The sequence below is a fragment of the Panthera tigris genome, chromosome E1 (assembly GCF_018350195.1).
Source record: "Panthera tigris isolate Pti1 chromosome E1, P.tigris_Pti1_mat1.1, whole genome shotgun sequence".
Classification (NCBI taxonomy): Eukaryota; Metazoa; Chordata; class Mammalia; order Carnivora; family Felidae; genus Panthera; species Panthera tigris.
In genome coordinates, this window is record NC_056673.1 from 15,607,144 (window position 1) to 15,623,752 (window position 16,609).

General features: G+C 43.9%; 1 protein-coding gene across 5 annotated transcripts in view; it reads right to left on the reverse strand.

Annotated features, from left to right (window-relative positions):
- Positions 1-16,609, reverse strand: part of VPS53 (VPS53 subunit of GARP complex) — a 136,770-nt gene that overhangs the window by 59,796 nt on the left and 60,365 nt on the right. For all 5 annotated transcript variants that reach the window (XR_006211092.1, XR_006211091.1, XM_007076103.3 and 2 more), the window contains one exon: positions 4,695-4,796. Coding sequence is in view for 3 of the 5 variants with exons in the window: in XM_007076103.3 (XP_007076165.1) it covers positions 4,695-4,796 (102 nt within the window). In the remaining 2 variants the exon portion in view is untranslated. The remainder of the gene's footprint in view (positions 1-4,694; positions 4,797-16,609) is intronic.

Sequence of the window (16,609 nt, forward strand, 5' to 3'; positions counted from 1 at the left end):
TTTTATTAAAAAAATATAATCATTATAAGGATTATAATTATCCCCTTTATTTACATGTTCTTCCCTTGACCAAAATATTCATACATCTGCAGGATACCTTCTGCTAATTATAAACTGGAATATAACTTATGTAATACAGAATGTTGTCATATTTTTTAAATTCATTTTTAAAAAAGGTTATTTATTCTGAGAGAGAGAGAATGAGCAGCGGAGGGGCAGAGAGAGAGAAAATCTCAGGGAGGCTCCATGCTGCCAGCACAGAGTCTAACATGGGGCTCAATCCCAAAAACCACGATATCATGACCTGGGCCGAAATCAAGAGTCGGGACGCTTAACCGACTGAGCCATCCAGGCACTCTAGATGTTGTCACGTTTTAAATCAACGTGTATATTTTGAATTTGGTTTTGTTCACTAATTTATGTGCAATTTTCCAATTATTGACAACAGTTTAAGTTATCACCTTAGAACGGCTACATTATGAGATTTCAGCTCTACAAATTAGGTAATAGTGCTGCACTGAAACACATGTTCTGATTTCGATCTGTGGTGATTTAAGTGAATGACCTTCTTCTTAGGAAATGCACACAGGAATATTTAGAGGTAAAGGACATGATATCAGCTAACTTAAACTGTTCCAAAAGAGAGAGAGAGAGGAAGAAGTGGGGAGAGAGGGACAGAGGGGGACAGAAATGGGAAGAAAAAAAAGGAAATGATAAAGCAAATGTAGCAGAATGCTAACAATCAGTAAACCCAGGTGAAAGATACTTGAGAGTTCTTGCAATATTCTTAAGACTTTTCTCTAATTTTGGTATTTTCTTTTTAAAAAGCAAGAAATAACAGTAAAAAGCTTGAGAGATGGCTGTGGACGGCCTGGCAGGTAACCCCAGAGACGGTGGTGGAGCACTCAAGCAATGGCACATCACCCGTGCTCTGGACGGCCTGGACGACAACAGTGTGGGAAAATGCAGACCTCCAAGCCTGAGTACAACAGGGGTTAGAATCAATTTCACAGATTTAATAATGCAGTACAGTTATGGTAGCTGTCACTGCTGGGGGAAGCTAGGAGGAGATGGGTACACAGGACCTCTCTGCACTCTGCAACTACTTATGACTTTATAATTATTTAAAAATACAAAGCTTTTTTTTTTTAAAAAACATTTATTCTTCTTCGAGAGACAGAGTGCAAGCCAGGGTGGGGCAGACAGAGAGGGAGACACAGAATCAGAAGCAGGCACCAGGCTCTGAGCTGTCAGAGCCTGACGCGGGGCTCGAACTCACAAACCGTGAGATCATGACCTGAGCCAAAGTCAGACACTTAACTGACTAAGCCACCCAGGAGCCCCAGCATACAAAGATTTCTTAAAAAGTGGTACAGGAGACTTGGACTCTGACTGTGAAGTTGTCTTAGGAGTATCTTAACCTATTTATTTCACTCATTTTCCTTTTTATGTGTGTGCAAAAGCAATATATGATAAAAATCTTTGTCGAGGAGAGTCTGAGGAGCTCGCTCGGCATACGCATAAAAAAAAAAGAGTCTAAGGGATAAAAGAAAACAGCTACATGCTATTCCAGCAATCTCATCATGGTCAGTCTTCCACAGGCCATGTGCTCGATGAGGCCCCATGGAACAACACTCGGACCCCACAGAACATCGTCAGACCGCGCGGGCGTCCCAACCCTATGGCAGGTGACTGCCCACTAATGCCGCTCCTGGCAGGGAGCGGAGACCCAACACCTCGCCTCCTGGTCCCTTGCAGCGTTTTTAGTGTGAGTTGGAAGCAAAAGGGGAATAATGGGAGGGACTGCCCAAAGTTTCCTTTTTGATTTTTGTCCACAGGGCTGCCTCCGGCCTATAGCTGCTTTATGACTGTGCTCCTATTTAGATAAGAGGTGCTGGAATTTCAGCTCAAACTGGCGTCTCCCTTCGCACCGGCCAGCTCCCCAAAGGGTTGATTCTCAGCTTAAAGTACATACTAAGTCATTTAGCAGTAGCATTCGGGCTGCATTTCTGAGTGTGTGAATTCTGTCCAAAAGCCGCAGATGTTTAAGTTATTTCCTCCCGGAGTTAGATGGAATAATAGAAGGTTACTGTTGTCACAGTAAGGAGCTGTGCAGCTGGCCCCATTTCCTTTTATTACTATCCAGTGTAAAGAGATTAAATCTAACTGCTTGGATCACCAGAAGGGTATGTTTTTAAACCAGAAATTCCTCGCTTCTTCTCTGTCTCTGGGCACCTTCAGTCCCCTTTCGGATGCCGTTTTTTAACACTGGGAGTAGGATGGCAACTGACTGCTCAAACTAAATACCTCTTCTCGAGTTCACACCCCTTTCTCAACAGCATACACTCCAGGAGCGAGCAGGGAGAGGCCCTTAGACCTTGCGGGCCAACTGTCTACTTATTGCAGTGACGCAGTGAGTTGGGTAACCCCAGACAACCGCAGGCTCGGCTCACCTAACACCCTGTGGAGTTCCTCCCTGAGGCCCCATGGGGCTCCCGTGCTTCCTGCGCACCCAACTCCAGAAGCCAGTAAGTGGCTGGGAAGACGGAGATCCTGGAGCTCCCACTTAATGGACCGCCAGCAAGACATGGGCAGGGGAGGCCGCAGGAGGCTGGGGACGGAATGAGAGGAGGCCTTAGTCACTGGTGCACACGTGTCCTCACTGACAAGCAATGGCCAAGGAAACTGCAGGTGGGTCATCTAGCCTAGGGGTTTTTGGTACTTTCTTTTTAAACAGATCTCAAACCCCTGGTTTGAAAGGATTCCATGACAGATGTGACTCAGAACAGAACTGCTCTGTTTTGGAGGGACTCAGAGCCCTGATCTCCTCCCAACTCCCCAGTGACATGGGATGGGGCACCAAGGAATATAGTTTGAAAACCACAGGCTCTCTCTAAAGACGAAAAAAACTAGGTAAGTCTAGAGACAGTAAAAACCTACCACGTGGTCAGTTAACAGCGGACCAGAGTCTGGCTCTGCCCTACCCCCTGGATCTGTGTCCTGTGTCCTTGGAATGAGCAGTCTTCGTCCTTACAACAATAACGTCTGGCTTCCAGGATGAGCAAACAGTTCCACGAGGGAGACAAATCATATCGTATCTACCAAACCGATTTCGTAGTAACGGGGGCTGCTGTCATAATTCAGTTTAACGACATCCAGAGATGACTGGCTAAAGGGTAACTTTTCATGGCAGCCACCAGCACTGGGAAGACACAGAGCCCTGAAAACAGAACTACCACCCAAAGCTCAAACGGGTGCAGGCGACGGAGTGTGGGTAGAGGACACACCAGAAAAGTGAACTCTACGTCCAGACTCCTTCCTATCGGGGTCCTTCCTCTCCAAATGTGAGAGATGCATTTCTTTAGTTGGAAGAAATCTGTTTTCTCCCACAAGAGTTGATATGATGGCTTTAAATCAGTTATACCTAATCCCACAGATCTCTGGGATATAGCCCTGAGGTATCCTTCCAGTTTATGTATCCGCCTGTATTCATGGGGTTCATTTCTGTGTTCTCCACTTTTCACTGAGACACCCGGGTGTAGTGAAAGAGCTCCAGGAAAGGAATTCTAGTCTCTGACTTCTAGACCTTGCTTTCGGTCTTTGCTCTTCCACGCCCAAACGCTGTACCTCTGGGCAAATCACTTGACCTCTCTGAGCAGCACGCACTACAGCTCATATATAGAACCCTACAAAGAGAGAGGCAGGGGTTGGGAAGAGGAAATGGAACGGAGCATGTAGAAGAATCTGAAACTATAAAGCCCATGAAAATGTGAAGTATCCACGTTATTACAATTATTTAATCAGTGGACCAGACACATTCCACCACATTGCTTCGGAATTGCTTCTGGAAATTCTGTTCTCTTGGCTCCTGCCACGATCGTCCACCTACCCTCACCGTGCAAGGAATGCAGGGTTAGCTGCAAAGTGCATGGCTACAGGTTTCCCAGGCTGGTCTTCCCAGCCAGCCCCCTTTCGGCGGTGTCTGGAGCAAAACAACACTATAAAATAATCCTCGAGCAGCCAAGTGTAGAAAATTAAAAAGGAGGGGTCGCTAATCCAGACAGGAAGAGGTCTGATTTATTGCTCTAACCACTCTGCCATAAAATGGCAGTGAAACAGCAACACCATTCTATAGGATGGAGGGAGAGGAAATTTAGAGTTGGAAAGAAAATCCAAAGGAAATGAAAGTGTTAGTGTGCTCTGAAAAGTAACTCTCCAAATATGCCATTGGTCACCTGGATGTTTCCAGGCCGCCCCGATGGCTTCCAGACCTCAAGTGCTTGGCTTGGCTTACACTGAGTGGAGGCCTCTCCTAGCTGATGGTGCTGCTAACTTCACGGGGGATTGCTGAGCTTCTGGTGTGGTCACCGGACAGACAAGGACACCATCGAGGGCTAGGCTGGCAGGCACAGGAGGTGATGGACAAGGCAGGGCGGAGTTCCCACCGCTGCACTGCACGGGCCAATGAAGCTTGTGCGTGTCGGTCATTCCAGTGGGGAAGCTCTTGGGGAACAGAGGTGGGCAGGACGGGCTGTTCTTCCATTCAGTTTTCAGATAAAGGCTTTCTCTAAGACCACCAAAGTTGTCATCTCTGCATGTGGTCAAGAGCCAAAGGACCATATTTAGAGCGAGCAGACCCATAATCGGAAGCAAACATTGGGTAGGTCACATGTGGAGATGCAAACTGGACTTACTTGATCTAAGTCTCCCTTCTCTATCGCCAGTTCCTCCATTTCTGGCGCTGGTTCATCTTCCAGGAAGGGATTGGTCGATTGGGGTGGAGACTCGAGTTTTTTCTGTCAAGAAGACATGAGAAAGAGACAGGTATTACCTGAGTATACCCTCAATACCTTTTGCCATCGATCTGCTTTTTTCCTAGTCTCTCCAACAGCTGAATCACGAAATCTGATGTAATGAGCAAGAATGGAGACGACATGGACCACATTCTCACCTCCTGGCCTTCAAACTGTCTTGCATCTTCCTGAAACCTTATTGCCCATCCCACCCCAAACCCAATCTGGCTAAAACTCTCATTCCTCCTTCAGCCTTCAAATCAGAAGTCCCTTCTTCTGGGAAGCCTTCCCCATCTGTCAAGTTTGGGTTAGATGCCCCTGCTACATGCTTCTATCCTACCCAGTATGTCCCCAGACCAAGGTATTTATTAAAATATTGCAAATACCCAGTTGTCTGTCTTATCCCCACTAGATTCTGTAATGGCAGGGATCATGTCTGTCTTCCTCACCCTCTGTCTGGTGCCTGGCATTGACTAGCTGCTCCCCGAATATGAATGAATCAAAATGCTGGATGGGTTGGAATTCAAGAACAAACTATAAAGCTAATCTTATGTGTTCTAGATTATAGACAGGAGTCCCTTCCCAAATAAGTCCCATTACCGGAAACACAACAAAATCTCCTAGGGAAAAATTACTTCCTAGGTCCTGATGATGAATACTCTGTTAAAATATGTCCCTGAGTGGGAACACAGGCTAGTGGGAAAGCTGGAGGCAGGAAGTATGGGCTTTAGCTCCAACTCTTCGGCGCTGGCCAATCCCCTAAATTCTCTCAGCCATAGCAGCCTGAGGTCACAGGTACAGGACTACCTGAAGGATCAGATGGGAGGAAGTGTGCAAAAGGGGAGAAAGGGCACACGGCACATACAAGGGACAATGGTGATGATAATTCCAGTGCAACAACAGAACTGAGGCAGCTCTTTGGAATTTTTTTTACAAATTTGACCTGAATATGTTGTTTATGTCAGGGAGCTGGGAGTCCTAGCAGAAAGAAAACTAAGTGGACAAGGAGGAGAAAAGGGATTGGCTGGTGCTGGGGGTCAGGGGAAGGGGCAAGGAACGGCTCTTTGGAGACAAGAAGCCAGGTGGAGAGGGTGTTTCTAAATGTGACATTTTCACATATATCAGCAGAGAAACTTGAACTAACCCTCTAAGCCAAGAGGGACAGCACATGGACTGTACAGAGTGAATGACTTTGTTAAGTGTTAGGATATCAGATGAAGATACAAGGAAAAAAAAACCAACAACAACAAACAAACAAAAACAATCCAGAAAAATATAAACAATTTGAACACAAAAAACACAAGCCACACCAGTGTCCAGTTTAGGCTTTAAGCCCATTCTGCTTACACTCATGTAAACTACTTAATTCTTGGCCCAAACACTTAGATGCTGTTATGTTGCTAGATAAAGACTCTGTATGAGAAAAACCTTGTGATCAATGCATTAGCTTTAAGGTAACCATTAGTAGGACAATGACTTCTACAGTATCCTGCTGAGAAACAATATGGTGTAACTACCAAGTAAACATTTAAAATGTATACACTCCAAACTTTGGCTGCTTTGCCTGCTAAGGGGAAAAAAGTCCCTATAAACTTAACCCGAAATAGTTTGTTTTTAGAATTGGGTTATTTTTAGAAAGCAATGTATCTTTCAAACAATATTTCCAAGTGCTTCTTTATACAGGTGATCAGACAAGGCCCCTTCAAGGAGGTGATATCTGAGCAGAGACCAGAATGAGAAAGAGCTAGTCAGGCAAAGATCTGGAAAGAGCACTCGTGCAATGCCTAGAACAGGCTTGGTGAGTCCGAGGGACAGGGAGGAGGACAGGGGACATGAAGAAAGAGAGGCAGCAGGAGCCCAATCACAGACCTCCGTGGGCCGTGGTAAAGGTGAGATTTTCTTCGCAGTGCAACTGGGCAGTCACTGGGGGGTTTTAAACAGGGAAGTGATGTGATCTAGTTTCGATTTTTAAAAGATCATTCCACTGCTGTGGAGAGGATGGACTGTAACGCACGAAGACCAGTTTAAGAGGCTGGTTCCAAGGGTTCCAAGCAAAGACTGACCCAGGACTGGACTAAGCCAGTGTTGTGGAGACTGACACAGGCAGCCGGATTTGGGACATACTTAGGAGATAAAGCCAAGAGGACTGGGGGACAGGTGAAGGAAAGAAAGGAATCAAGGGTCAGTCACTTTTTGGCCAGAGCAACCATATGGCTGGTGTCACCATTAAGGGAGTGACACACCTGGGTTTGTGTCCGCGCTCTATCGCTTGGATACGCTGCTCAGCTCCTCCAAGCCTCAGCTCTTCCTTTGTGAGGGGTATCGATACCCACCACACAGAGCTGCGTGAGGATCAAATGAGACCGTGTTGGTGAAGCATGACACGTGTACCAAGCGGCTCAACACCACGGCTGGCACTAGGAACGCTCAGTAGGTGGGGGCTCTCATTAGTGTTTAAAGGGGTCGAACTGTGGCTGTGCCCCTCTCAATGGAGCATCTCTGAGATGGGGAAGAAGTGGGAGCACAGGGCTCCGAAGTGTGGTAGAAAGGATTCCCTTTTAGGGGCATCCGGGTGGCTCAGTTAGGCTTGATTTCAGTTCAGGGCATGATCTCACAGTTCATGAGATCAAGCCCAGTGTTGGGCTCTGCGTTGACAGGGCAGAGGCTGCTTGGGATTCTCTCTCTCTGCCCCTTCCCCCCAATAAATAAACTTAAAAAAAAAAAAAAGAATTCCTTCAATCACAAATAGGATTTTGTCCCTACTCTCTGCCTCTTTGGGCTATCTCCAGGAAATTAAAATAATGGGTCCATCAAATTACAAAGGCACAGGCAGGTGCTGAGCTGCTGCCTTCCTCTATGGTAAACGGAGGAGAAAGCCCTGAAGGGCGGATATAGACGCTTGCTGTTTGGAGGGCTAGTTCAGCGCTCAGATTCATCTGCAGTGATGAAAGCCTAAATCTTTGCAGCCAGCAATCACCAGCACAACTGAAGCCTTCTATGCAAGAGCCCTGTTGTCAGAGCCAACCACACCACGCCTCTCATTTCTGCTCTGCAGCTGTCATAGGCCATAAAGAATTACAGGTTTGGGTTTAGATTAGAAATAACTCAAATGACACAGTTCATGAGCTCTGGGGATGCTAAATAAAACAAAAAAAATTGTCAAGAAATGAACGACTTTCCAATGTTACAAGAATTCATTCTTTTTGCCATGAGGACAGTTGATTTCAAGTCCATACAGGAAAGAAAAATTCTTCGGATAGAAAGTTAATTCCTCCTAACTAAACCACATGGCGTTCCCAACACCTCCAAAACAATAAGGTGTACAGGCCGGCCAACCTGTCTAATTTACTACTGGAAGAGAGAACGCGGCTTTAGTCAGTAGTGTGTCTGCATCGGGGTCCAGCTGCACAAATGCTTTCCTGAGGCCCTAGCTGGACACTTCAAGTGATCAGAGAAGGCACTCTGAAATTTAAGACCAATCTGTTTCCTCTCCCTGGAGGAGAAAGCTTTCAGTTACAGGACGAAAATTCCACAATCTCTGTACTTCTTATTCCATAAATGCTTTACTTCAGCCCCACTCCTGATTCGTCCTTAAAGAGATGACCTGGAGGCTCCAGTTGATAGGCCTGTAAACACAGGGCTCTGCACACCTGCTTTAGTATCACTGGGACCTCTCTTGGTACACCGTGCTCGTATCTTACACTGTGACTGTTACACATTGGCTCCTTTTTCCGCTAGACCGTAGGCACCTGTCTGATTCAATTTTTCATCTTTTCCTAAGGCTCTGCCCAAACAGCGGCCTTGAAAAACTTTGTGAATAAATCCTGGTCAGATGGGAAACACTCATTAAAATCTTCTTTGGACACACAGGCAACATTTTCTATTTTCTGTAAACAAAACAAAGAAACCTGTGCGTTTGTGCGTGTATGCTTGTTGGAGGGTCTCAAGCTATTGAACAGTGGACATCTATGGGGAGAGGGATTTAGGGCAACTAAGAAGGAAGAGGTTGTCCTTTTAAAATATTTTATTCTGTTTGAGCTTTAATAAGCTATTTCTCTCTTCTCTTTTTTTGGTAGACAAGTTATCTGAAGTGTGAAGATGATTTATAACTAAACTCGGTATTTTCTAAAACGCTTAGTATTTTAAAACTGTGATACATGATTAACATAAAATTCACCATTTTTGGTGACTTAAAATTTAGTGATTTTCAGTATATTCACAAAGCTGTGCCACCATCACCACTATCTATCTAGTCCCAGAACCGTTTTTACCCCAAAGGAGGCCCCATATCCACTAGCTGTCACTTCCAATCCTTCCCTTCCCCCAATCCCTGGTAACTCCTAGTCTACTTACTATCTCTATGAATTTGCCCATCCCTGACATTTCATATAAATGGATTCATATAACATGTGGCCTTTTGTGTCTGACATCTTTCACTTAGTACAGTGTTTTGGAGGTTAATCCTATAATATATATCAGTATTTCAGTTTTTTTTTTTTTTGCTGAATAATATTCCACTGTAAGGATATGCCATATTTTGCTTATCTATTTGTCCATTAATAGACATTTGGGTTGTTTCTACTTTTTGGCTATCGTGAATAGTGCTGCCATGAACATTCACGTACAAGTGTTTGTACAAACACAGGAGAATTTTCAATTCTCTTGAGTGTGTGCCTAGGAGGCGAAGCATGTATTACTCTAAAGAAACATTTTCGGATTGCTTTGCCTTTTTTTAATCTGGCAGTTACCCCTTTACATCAGGCATCAATACATGAGCACCATGAATTTCACGAAAAGCAGAGTAACTATTTCTTCTGAATTTTAACAAACTGTCACTAACATCAAGATTCAGTGCTGGGAGACTAGGCAGGTGCATTTATAAGAGACAAGAATACAGAAAGCAGTTTAAAACAGGGCTATCCTTGCTTGAGATTCTGTGCCTCCGTTTCTCTCTGTGTCCCTCCCCCACTTGTGCTCTCTCTCAAAAGTAAGTAAATAAACACTAAAAAATTAAAAAAAAAAAAACCAGAGGCTATCTTAAATATGAAAATACTCCTACTTTTTGGCCCTGTAATTCATTCAACTTGTATCATAAGAAAATAATCTCCAATGTGAACAAAACTGTGTTCACCATGACCTTATTTATAGTAGTGAAAAAATGACAAGTACTTAAGGGTCCAACAAGAAAAGGATAGTTAAGGAAATTCTGGACTATCTATATAATGAAGTATTATATACTGATCGAGAAACCACTTGAGCTTTGACATAACGAAGGAAAGTAAGCTTTAAAATTGTATTTACACATCATGGGGTGCCTAGGTGGCTCAGGTGGTTAGACGTCCAACTCTTCATTTCTGCTCAGGTCACAATCTCACGGTTTGTGCGATTAAGCTCCACATCAGGCTCTGTGCTCTCAGCACAGCTGCTTGGGATTCTTTCTCTCTCTGTGTGCCCCTATCCCACTCACATACGCTCACGCATTCTCTATCTCTCAAAATAAACAAACATTAAAAATTGTATTTATACATCATATATAAAAACAAACAATATGGATCAAAGATCTAAATATAAGAACAAAGACTATAAAACTCTTAGGATGAAGCATAGGTAAATGTTTGTGACCTTGAGGATGACACCAAAACTCAAAGAACAAAAGAAAAAAAAACCTAGAAAAGTGGGATCTCATCAAAATGGAAAACTTTTGTGTATCAAAGGACACTATCAAAAAAGTGAAAAGACAACCCACAGAATGGGAAAAAATATTTGCAAACCATGCAGCTGATCTATGATAGACTATATCTAGAAAATATTGTTTTAGAAAACCCTCTCACAACTTAACAAGAAAAATACAAACGACCCAGTTAAAAAATGGGCAAAGGACTTGAATAGACATTTCTCAAAAGAAGAAGTCCAATAAACACACTGAAAAGATGTTCAGTGTTATCAGTCACTAGGAGAATGCACATCAAAACCACAATGAGATACTACTTTCTATCCATGAGGATGGCTGTAGTAATTAAAAAACAAAAAAAAACCAGAAAGTAGTAACTACTGGCAAAAACGTGGAAAAATCAAAACCTCCCTACACATGTGGTGAGAATATAAAATGGCGTAGCTGCTGTGGAAAACAATGATGGTTCCTCAAGAAGTTAGACACAGAGTTACCATGTAACCCAGTGATTCCACTCTTGGGTACACTACCAAGAACACTGAAAACATATTTACACAAAAACTGGTCCATTAATGTTCACAGCATTGTAACAGCCAAAAAGTGGAAACAACTCAAATGTCTATTAACTGATAAATGGCTTAAAGCATCTACCCAAGCAATGGAATATGATTCAGCCATGAAAAGGACTGAAGGGCGCCTGGGTGGTTCAGTGGGTTAAGCAGCCAATTCTTGATCTCGGCTCAGATCATGATGTCGGGGTTCCTGGGATACAGCCCTGAGTTAGGCTCTGTGCTGAGTGTGGAGCCTGCTTGGGATTCTCTCTCTCTGTCCCTCCCCTGCTCTTGCTCTCTCTCTCAAAATAAACATATAACTGTGCTGACAGCTCAGAGCCTGGAGCCTGCTTCAGATTCTGTGTCCCACTCTCGCTCTGCCCCTGCCCGCTCATATTCTGTCTCTCTCAAAAATAAATAAATGTTAAAATTTTTTTTTAAATCATTAAAAAAAAAAAGAAGGACTGAAATACTGATACATGTTACCCAATGGATGAACCTCTTAAAAACGCTATGCTGAGTGAAGAAATTCAGGCACAGAAGGCCACATATTACAAGATTCCATTTATATGAAATATCCAGAATAGGCAAACCCATAAAGACAGAAAATAGATTAGTGCTTGCCTGGGGCTGGGGTTGGGGGGGGAAGGAGGAAATTAGAAGTGGCTGCTACAGTGGGAGTGGGGCAGGGTTCTTTTGGGGACAATGGAAACGTCTTAGAATTGGATAGTTGGAATGCTGGCATAACCTTATGAATATACTAAAAACAACTGAACCGTATACTTTAAATGTATTATGTGAAATTTTGTTATATGAATTACATTTCAATTTAAAAATATATTTAAAATTTTTTTTTAATCTTTGATTTTTGAGAGAGAGATAGAGTGCAAGCAGGGGAGGGGCAGAGAGAGAGGGAGACACAGAATCCAAAGCAGGCTCCAGGCTCTGAGCTGTCGGCACAGAGCCCAACGCGGTGTCGAACTCACAAACCATGAGATCATGACCTGAGCCAAAGTTGGACACTGAACCAACTGAGGCACTGAGGCGCCCCTAAAAATCTATTTTAAAAGTGCAATTTCGCCTGTGGAAAATGAACCCCAAATCTTCACCTCTGACTGATGGGAAAATAAATGACGGTTTTTTTTCTTCTCCATTCTTGCTATAATTTCTACATTTTCTATCTTGACCGTGTATTGCTTTCTTATCAGAAACAAACAAGCAGACGATAATATCCTCTTAGGATGCTATTCAAAGAAAGCATTTATAAAACATTTTGAAACATCAAAGGAGAGCTCCTTCCGTGCTCAGGACCCAGGTCCTTGTACTGTGGCAGAACCACTAAGACCCTGCCCTCCTCCACTTGCGCAGTCTCCCTGACACAGGTGTTAAGTTGCTGGAAGACTGAGGTATAGGGCAAGCTGCTTTGTGTGGGCTCTCGTTATGTTTAAACCGTGTGATTAAAAATCACATCTACAGCTTGTATATTTACGATGTACTTTAAAAAACTGGGCCAGTATAAATGTATATTGAAATGACCCCTAGAGGCAAAGGATGATTCTATTTAGAAAGGCAACTTATGCAATGGGGAATTTTTTAAATTTTTTTTTTAACGTTTATTCATTTTTGAGACAGAGAGAGACAGAGCATGAACGGGGGAGGGTCAGAGAGAGGGAGACACAGAATCTGAAACAGGCTCCAGGCTCTGAGCTGTCAGCACAGAGCCTGATGCGGGGCTCGAACTCGCGGACAGCGAGATCGTGACCTGAGCCGAAGTCCGCCGCTCAACCGACGGAGCCACCCAGGCGTCCCGGGAATTTTTAAATTTTATTTAAAAATTTAATTTTATTAAAAATACTACAGCGAGCCAGTTATAAAAACTTAACCCAGTCTACTTTGCTTTTGTAGAGGCTAAATACAGTGTTTACCTTGAATCTAATCATTGAGTCACTAATAATGCATGTTGATATAGCTTTTTTTTTAAAATCCCAGTTAATTAACATACAGTGTAATAATGGTTTCAGGAGAATTCAGTGATTCATCATTTACATATAACACCCACTGCTCATCCCAACAAGTGTCCTCCTTAATGCCCATCCTCCATTTAGCCCATCCCCCTACACAACACCCCCTCCAGCAACCCTATTTGTTCTCTGTATTTAACAGTCGCTTATGGTTTGCCTCCTTCTCTGTTTTTATCTTATTTTTTCTTCCCTTTCCCTATGTTCATCTCTTTTGTTGCTTAAATTCCATATATGAATGCAATCATACACAGTATTTGTCTTTCTCTGACTTATTTCGCTTAGCATGATACATCCTAGTTCCATCCACGTTGTTGCAAATGGCAAGATTTCATTCTCTCTGATTGCCAAGTAATATTCCATTGTATATACACACCACATCGTCTTTATCCATTCATCAGTGAATGGACATTTGGGCTCTTCTCATAATTTGGCTATTGTTGATAGCACTTCTATACACATTGGGGTGCATGTGCCCCTTTGAATCAGCATTTTTGTATCCCTTGGATAAATACTTGGTAGTACTATTGCTGGGTAGTTCTATTTTAAATTTTTTGAGGAACCTGCGTACTGTTTTCCAGAGTGGCTGCACCAGTTTGCATTCCCACCAGCAGTGCACAAGTGTTCCCCTTTCTCTGCATCCTCGCCAACATCTGTTGTTTCCTGAATTGTTAATTTTAGCAATTCTGACAGGTGTGAGGTGGTATCTCATTATGGTTCTGATTTGTATTTCCCTGATGATGAGTGATGTTGGGCATCTTTCCATGCATCTGTTAGCCATCTGGATGTCTTCTTGTCTGTTCATGTCTTTTACCCATTTCTTCACTGGATTGTTTTTTGGGTGCTGAGTTTGATTAAGTTCTTTATAGATTTTGGAGAATGTAGGTACAGTTAAGTCACATCCAGACATTTGCTTTTAATTTCAAGGCATTTTAATTTACAGAGTATTTTGAATCCCTCTTAAGGGCCAGGAGCTTAGGCAATTAGCAAAAAGCAATGGTAGCTCACCTCCTCCAGGAAATTACAGCAGAGGACGCTGTAACTGTGTTAGGGTTAGTACCTAAAACCAGACGAACCCTGTCCTTAAAGTTCTTTCAGTGGACATCTCTAACAGATGTCAAAGTGGCATCTGTTAAAAAAGAGCCAAAGATGACCTATCACACTGATCAGTTAGAGGCACTGGACTGTGATAGGTCCTTCCAGGTGAGTTCATCGCCGCTATAGCTCACCCTAATTGTTAATCAGTCAGCAAGGGGCTTAACAGGGTCTGAATATCAGTGAGAGGCGTGGGTGGGCCTGGGAGGGTCTTTGGTCAACTGACTCCTTGGCTGACTTATCTGTCCCATAACTTTGCAAGGAATTCACTGACTTTCTATGAAATTTGGTATATGTTATAGGGTATCAAGATATACCTGGGTTTACTTTGTAGTTTATTCTGATGCCCTGAAGTAATGGTAACCACAAAAATTTCCAAAAAGCTAGACAGCTCAGGGAGGGTGTAAGGAGACAGGGAGCAGCAAGTCTTCAGGTGGGGTGCCTAGCAGCTAGACTGGGGAGTCAGGCCACTTGGACACCCAGCCCAGCCTAGCCCAGGCCACCCCTTCCCAACACTGTCTGTTGGGAGCATGGTCAGTGGCCATGACTAATCTACCAGTGGCCCTGCCATTGAGACCTACGGGCTACAGGTGAAGGCCCCACTTGGGCCACAGCAAGGTGATGGCACCTCAGGCTCACTTCAGGGTGAACATCACCTACAGTGAGAAGCACAACATTTACATATTCCCAAGGCAGGGCTGCAATGAACCGATTCTCTAAGACCTGGCCTGCCTTGTTGAGGAGGCCACTGGAGTTGTTGCCTTTCCACTAACTAATCTTTAAGCAGAAATCCTTAAAGGTTATGGAGCAGCCGCTGTCAGGACTTGGAATGCAGAATGGTTGCTGGGTCATAACTGAAACAAAGAATGGTCCGGGGTATGAGTCTGATCCAAAGGAGTTGAATGGTTTGGAGAAGTCTGTGGAGAAAACTGCTGACCCCATTGAGAGGGATGAATAAAGAGCTTATAGCTCAGCAGGACTTTTTGGCCCAGGATTTGTAACCTGAAACTCTTTGCAAACTTGACAGGAGAAGAAGCAACAACTGAACAATTGGAGAAATTTATAAATCAATTATGCCAGAAAATTTTCAAAACAGAAGACAAAAAAGGGAAGAAATTGGTTTAAAAAAAAAAAAAGGTTCGAGCATTCCCATCTGACCATGACCAACCCCACAGAGCGCAGCACCTGCCAGGAGACAGGGAGACAGAAGGCTGCAACCCAGGAGCCTAGACAGTGGAGGGAGGCCATGTTGCCCCGAGAGACAAGCACCCCCAAGCCCTCTCCTCCCCTACAGAAAGAAGGTGCTTACAGTCGGGCAACTGCCACTTTGGCATTCCTGTACCTACTTTCTATAAAAAAGCGTGGTCTTCACACAGCCCCTCCCAGTTTCTCATGGTCTCTACAGGGTTATCCTGTTTGTTAGGCTCACCTTGTCCAAAGGGGGCCTTCCTGGCCCCCACATTACTCTGCCTCTTTGGACCTGTGGGGCATTTCCTAGCATGAATGAGAGGCGACACGTCCTGGGACAGCTCCAAGTTTACAGGCTCTCCTGGTCATCAGATACAACGGGGCCATCTGTTTCCCTGTAATCCCAGAGCCTCCTAAATGTAAAAGCAAAACCAGCAGGAAGTAGGGCCCAGTCAGAGAAGGAGAAGAATGGCGCAAAACAGGTGTTTGTGTGGCACTGGTGTCATTCAAGCAGCCTCCACGGGGTTCTATTTCCCGTAGTCAGCTGGACAAACCCGTCCTTTGGCTCCCCTGACCCTGCCTGGCTGGAAGCCATGAGTGCACAGTGGGGCACTCTCGGATGGGGTCTGTGTTCAATGCTTAAGCCTCCTGTGCGCAAGCAGACCTCTGTGGGGCTAAACCCAGAGCCAGATGAGTGTCCGTCTGAAACCAGGCCAGAAACGGCTTGGGGAGGGCAGAGAGAATATCAGGAGCTGCTGAGGTCAACCAAAGAGGTCTCAGGAGAGAAATGCATTTTTCTTTCAGTCACATTTCTATTACCTATTATTTCCTTTTGTGACCTGCAGTTTATTTAAGGGCATTTTCATTTGGTTCATGGCTTATTTTTTTCGTTACTACTAAAAAGAAATTAATTTTGAACATGAAGTAACAAGCAGAGGAGTACACACATGTAGTTTTATTTTTTAAGTATGGAAAGAGTGCTCTGTGGTCCCTTGTATTTTATTTCCCTAAGTAGGTAGGGCCTTATGGTCTTGCCTTAAAATTGAGTGTTGCAGGGGCACCTGGCTCGCTCAGTTGGTAGAGCGTGCGACTCTTGATCTTGGGGTTGTAAGTTCAAGTCCCATGTTGGGACCTCTCCACCGTCTCCAACTTCCTTCCCCAGAGACAGCCACTGTTGTCACTTCTAGACCTTTTTCTTACACATATACATACATAAGCATGCTTTTTGTTTTTTACATCAAGAGGAATTACACCATATGTACTGGGCTACAGTTTACATTTTCCACTAGACAG